This window comes from Tachyglossus aculeatus, assembly GCF_015852505.1.
Source record: "Tachyglossus aculeatus isolate mTacAcu1 chromosome 12 unlocalized genomic scaffold, mTacAcu1.pri SUPER_6_unloc_1, whole genome shotgun sequence".
In the NCBI taxonomy this organism is placed as follows: domain Eukaryota; kingdom Metazoa; phylum Chordata; class Mammalia; order Monotremata; family Tachyglossidae; genus Tachyglossus; species Tachyglossus aculeatus.
Window position 1 is genome coordinate 1047924 of NW_024044828.1, and position 6000 is coordinate 1053923.

General features: G+C 53.0%; 1 protein-coding gene across 1 annotated transcript in view; it reads right to left on the reverse strand.

Annotated features, from left to right (window-relative positions):
• Positions 1-4078, reverse strand: part of EPB42 (erythrocyte membrane protein band 4.2) — a 62125-nt gene extending 58047 nt beyond the window's left edge. Inside the window, exons 1-3 of the mRNA XM_038740895.1 lie at positions 4069-4078; positions 591-770; positions 190-435 (exon numbers count right to left, since the gene is read on the reverse strand). Of these exons, the coding sequence (XP_038596823.1) occupies positions 190-435; positions 591-770; positions 4069-4078 (436 nt within the window). The remainder of the gene's footprint in view (positions 1-189; positions 436-590; positions 771-4068) is intronic.
• Positions 4079-6000: the final 1922 nt, after the last annotated feature.

Sequence of the window (6000 nt, forward strand, 5' to 3'; positions counted from 1 at the left end):
GTCCAGTCCTGCCTCCTCACGGGGGTTGCGGGGGAGAGGGAAGCCCCGACAAGCCGCGCCTCGGCCCGGATTTTGGGTGTGGATCAGCGGAGGTCAGCCCCCTCATGCCAACCTTCCCAAACTCCTGTGCGAGGGTCAGTAGTCCTACTCCCTCGACTGAGTCCGGTCAACGGCCGGGCCCAACGGTACCTGGACACCACGGGTTGAAGAGCAAGACGAAAGTTCCCAGTCTGTAGGCCGTGACCGGGCCTCCCCTGGATTCGATGTGGATCTTCAGGCAGAACTGACCCACCACTGCCGTGGCCGGCGAACACAGGCTGATCTCCAGGGCCCGGGAGTTGCCGGCCTCTACGGCCGCTGTCCAGGCCCCCGGGGAGCCCGGCTCCCCCAGGTAGAAAATGGCTCGTGTCCCCGGGAGGCTCTCGGGCTTCAGACCTAGGAGAAATGGCATCTCAGGGGCCCAGTCCAGGTGGAAGCCCAGGCCGAAGGGGAGGGAGCTCAGGCTGGCCAAAACCAAGGCTGGTGGCAACTGTGGAGAGAGAGGAGAGGAAACCCCACTCTCCCACCCACCCGTGGGGTCTGGGGCTCACCCGTGTCGGCGATGAAGACGAGGCGGTCCGTGTCCGGCTGGAAGCCCCGGTTCCCGAAATACAGCGTGATGGAGAAAGCCTGGCCCCGGCGCACCACCAGCCGACCTGGGCCCATCTCCTCCGTGTGGTGCCGCGCGCTGTTCCGGGAATACTGGAAGTCGGTAAGGATCACCTCCAGCCCTGTTCGGGGGCAGACAACAGAGTCCCATCCCAGGCCAGCCCGGAACCTGGGCAACGGCCCCGCTCCCCAGCTCAGTTAGAGGCCCAGCTTCAACTGCCGCCGTGGTTCCCTGCTCACTCTCATTCCTGTTCCTGCTCCCTCTGCTCCTCCTTCTCCTCCTTTTTTTAAAAAAATGATATTTATTAGGCGCTTACTATGTGCCTGGCACTGTACTAAGTGTTGAGGTAGATAAAAGCTAATCAAGCGGGACATAATCTATGCCTCACGTGGGGCTCACAGTCTTAAATCCCCATTTTACCGATGAGGGAACTGAGGCACAGAGAAGTTAAGTGACTTGCCCAAGGTCACGCAGCGGGCAAGTGGCGAAGCTGGGATTAGAACTCAGGTCCACTAACTGTCAAGTCTATGCTCTTTCCTCTAGGCAATGCTGCTACTCCTCTAGTTCCTCCTCCTCCCACTCTTTCCTCTCCTCATCCGCTCCATCCTCCTTCTTCTTCCCCATCACCTTCTTCTTCTCAACCTTCTCCTTTTCCTCGTCTTCCTCTTCTTCCTCCTCCTCTCTCTCTTCCTCCTGTTCTTGATCCTCATCTTTTCTCTTCCTTCTTCTCAACCTTCTCCTTTTCCTCCTCTTCCTTTTCTTCCTCCTCCTCTCTCTCTTCCTCCTCTTTCTCCTCTTCTTGATCCTCATCTTTTCTCTTCCTTCTTCTTCTCAACCTTCTCCTTTTCCTCCTCTTCCTCTTTTTCTCCTCCTCTCTCTCTTCCTCCTCTTTCTCCTCTTCTTGATCCTCATCTTTCTCTGCTTTCTCCTCTTCCTTCTTCTCCTTATCCTCCTCCTCTTCCCCCTCTTTTATCCTTATCTGTTTTTATTAGGTACTTAATGTGTGGGGGACATCTGCTTCATCCAAAGCTAAACAGCATTTCTGAGTACACAGTAAACAACCTTAAAGGGGGTAAAGAGGCCTAACAGTTGCAAAAAGTCAGCAGGCATTTACTCCCTTCTCCCTAATTCCAACAGCTCCTGAAATGCTTTGCCTAAGGGGACTTATGATCTCAGAACCAGCTGGAGAGTTGTGCAGTATCACCAGTGAGTGCAAACACCGCAAAATACTACCCCTAAATGAAGCAGCGTGGCTCAGGGGAAAGAGTCCGGGCTTGGGAGTCAGAGGTCATGCGTTCAAATCCCGGCTCCGCCCCTTGTCAGCTGTGTGACCTTGGGCGAGTCACTTCACTTCTCTGGGCCTCAGTTCCCTCATCTGTAAAATGGGGATGAAGACTGTGAGCCCCACGTGGGACAACCCTGATTATCTTGTATCTCCCCCAGCCCTTAGAACGGTGCTTGGCACATAGTAAGCGCTTAATAAAATGCCATTATTATTATTATTACTCCTCCGCTCTCTTCTCTCAGCACTCCCCTGCTCACACTCTTCATTCCTCTCAAACTCACCTACCCCTTGTGCCTCATTCCGGTCTCCCTCGCTCTCAGTCCTCTGCTCCCTCCCTCCTTCCTGCCAGGAACTCTGTTCTCCTTCCCGTCCCCCAGACTCTAGCTCTACCCACGTTCAAAGCCCTTCCAAAATTCCTCCTCCTGCAGGAGGCCTCCCAGTATTCATTTTTCCTTTCCCCAGATCCTAACCTTCCAATTGCCACCTCAGCGCTTCTGTGCCAACTGTGTGCTAATCCTCCCGCAACCACCCGATGTATTTACATTACGACATATCCTACTATGTCAGCACATACCCATCTTCTCATCGATCTGTAAGTTGCTTTGTGTCCATCAGAGATCGTGTCTCTATCTCTATTGTAGTGAGAAACAATGTGTCCTAATAATAATAATTTTGGTATTTGTGAAGCGCTTACTATGTGTCAAGCACAGTTCTAAGCACTGGGGGAGATACAAGGTGATCAGGTTGTCCCACGTGCTGCTCACAGTCTTCATCCCCATTTTCCAGATGAGGGAACTGAGGCACAGAGAAGTGAAGCGACTTGCCCAAAGTCACACAGCTGATAAGTGGCGGAGTCAGGATTAGAACCCATGACCTCTGACTCCCAAGCCCGGGCTCTTTCCACTGAGCCACAAAAGAGCATAGGCCCAGGAGTCAGGGGACCTGGGTTCTAAACCCAGCTCTGCTCATTGCCTGCTGTGTGAACTGGGGCGACTCATTTAATTTCTCAGTGCTTCAGTTTCCTCATCTGGAAAATGGGGATTCAACGCCTTTTCTCCCTCCCTGCTCATACTGTGAGCCCACGTGGGATAGTGACTGTGTCCGTCATGATTACCCTGTATCTACCCCAGCACTTAGTATAGTGGTTGGCACAGAGTAAGTGCTTAACAAATATTATCATCACTACTAGTACTTCCCAAGCGCTTAGTACAGTGCTCTGCACACAGTAAGCACTCAATAAATATGATTGAATGAATGAATACTACTTATCTTCTCTGTACCTCAGTTTCCTCAACTGTAATACAGGGATTAAATACCTGTTTTCCCTCCTAAATTGAACGCGAGCCCCATGGGGGACGGGGACTGTTTCTAACCACCTAATTTGTATGTACCCCAGTGCTTTGAACAGTGCTTGACTCATAGTAAGCGCTTAACCAATACCATAATAATAATGCTTAGAACAGTGCTTTGCACATCATAACAATAATACTAATATTATCCAAGCACCCTGGGCACAGAAGCTGCTTAGTGAATGCTAACCCAGATCTCTGGCCAATACTGTTCCCTCCCCTCAACCAGGACAGACCCCCCCCCCCCCAGAAGCTTTCTAGAAACCCCCCTCTTCAAGTCCCCTCTAGATTGTAAGTCCCTTCAGGGCAGAATCATGTCGACTTTATTAGATTCTCCCAAGCGCTTAGTTCAGTGCTCTGCCCAACGTTCAGTAAACACCACTGATTGAGGATGCAGTCAGACCTGTGAAGGAGCGTGTCTGGGGGCCCTGTCCACCCTCGCCTCCCCTCCTGCCTAACAACCCCCCTGGCCACCTGGGCTGGTTGGTCACAGGCCCACCATCATCATCATCATCAATCGTATTTATTGAGCGCTTACTGTGTGCAGAGCACTGTACTAAGCGCTTGGGAAGTACAAGTTGGCAACATATAGAGACAGTCCCTACCCAACAGTGGGCTCAGGCAACGGCACCCAGAATGGGAGGGGCACAGACCAAGAACTGGTCTAGGGGAATAACTACCATCCTCCCCTCCTGCTGCCGAGAGGATCTGTCTCTTATTTCCCCTCTCTTCTATCCCCCCCTGCCCCCTTGGGCGATTTCTGGCCAAGCCCCCTTCTTCCCTACCTTCTGCCATGGCTGTAGTCGGCTCGGGCCTGGCTCAGCAGGGCCTGCACCCTCCGACTTCACCCCCTCGGCTCCGCGGGAGTCTGCGCCCTGTGGGAGGGCGGGTTAGGTAAGCCCGGTTTCTCCTGCTGATTCTGCAGTTCCTGACTGGTTTCGTGCCTCCCCTTGGGGTGTTCTGGGGTTCCCAGGAGGTGCGGAGCTGCCATCCCCGTCGCAGGACACCGTGGCCCTGTAGGGCCTAGAACAAGTTCCCCAAAAGGTGTCTCCCTGCGTACAGGTTGGCCCCGGCACTTGGCTCGCTTCCACGCCCCGCCTGGGCAGCTGCGCTAAACTGGAGTGAGGCCCTGGCTGGAAGTCAGGGGGCCTTGCCTGTCTGGGGTTGGGGAACAGATCCACCCTATCCTGGGCAGCCCCAGAAGGGAAAGGCTGCCCATCCGTGGAGCTAAAGGTGGCTTCAGAGCTCACCCAGGAGGGAGGGAGATTTGGGAGGCGAGAGGAGGACTCAGGGACACTCGGATTGGGAGAAGGCTGAAGGGATGGAGTGGAGAGTCATAAGATGGTCTCTGAGCGGAGAAGCCCAGGGAAAGACGGAAGGGAGAAGCCCTCGAGCAGTAAGTTGGCCCCAACCTTCAACATCAACAGTTTCTTCATGCTGTCTACCGGGAGGCCGTTCAGGCAGTAGGCAAAGTTACTGAGCTTGACTCCAAGCAATGAGGCAGCCATGAAAAGTCTATCTGTAGCCAAACGATCCCAGCATGGCCAATAGCTTGCAGCCCCTTATGATTCAGACGAGAGAGAGGCGCGGGGGAAACGCGGCTCAAACCTGTACTCAAGCTCTTCTTCAACATCTGGAACTCTGAGGAGATGTTGCAAGATCTAAAAGATCCCAGAGTTATCAAGGCTGTCACCAAGAAAGGTGAAAGATCAGACCTTGGTCAAGATGGAGGTGTTTCATTGCTCTCCACTGCTGGCGGGATCCTAGCTGTGGTCCTCTGGGACTGGTTCCTAAAGAAATCTCTTTGACTGCCTGCTTCCAGAATCACAGTGTGGCCGGGTGATTTAAAAAGTAGTAGAAGGAGGAGGAGGAGAAGGAGGAGGAGTTGTAGCAGTGAACTATATTCATTTATACTAAGGCAAAATTTCAAGGCGTGGGCAGGTTTATCTAGTTAACTCTACGACATCTCCGCTTGAGTGTCCTCCCACCACTTCAAGCTTAACATGTCCACAACTGAACTCCTTATCTTCCCACCCAAACCCTGAACCATCCTTCCTGTCTCAAAAGCCTTTAACCCTGGCGTATCCTAGACTCCTCTCTCTCATTCAACCCACACATTCAATCCATTGCTAAATCCTGTGGGTCCCACCTTCACAACACCGCTAAAATCCGCCATTTCCTCTCCATCCAAACTTTACCACGTTAATGCAATCATTATGGGATCAGCCTCCTTGCTGACCTCCCAGCCTCCTGTCTCTCCCCGCTCATTTTTCTACAAAAAACCTCGGGACGTCATCCCCTTCCTCAAAACACTCCAGCGATTGCCCATCCACCTCCATATCCAACAAAATCCCCTCACCGTCGGCTTTAAAACACTCCACCACCTAAGCCCTTTCTTACCTCATCTTGCTACTCTCCTTCTGCAATCCAGCCCACACACTTCTCTCCTCTAGTGCTAACTTTCTCACTGTGCTTCGCTCTCTCCTGGTCTCCGCCGACTCCTGGCCCACAGCCTGCCACTGGCCTGAAACGCCCTCCCTCCTCAAATCCAACAGATGATGACTCTCCCCACCTTCAAAGCCTTATTGAAGGCCCATCTCCTCCAAAAGGGCCCCCTTTCCTCTTCTCCCACTCCCTTCTTCATCACCCTGACTCGCTCCCTCTGTTCTTCACCCCCTCCCAGCCCCAAAGCACGTATGCACATATCTGTAATTTAT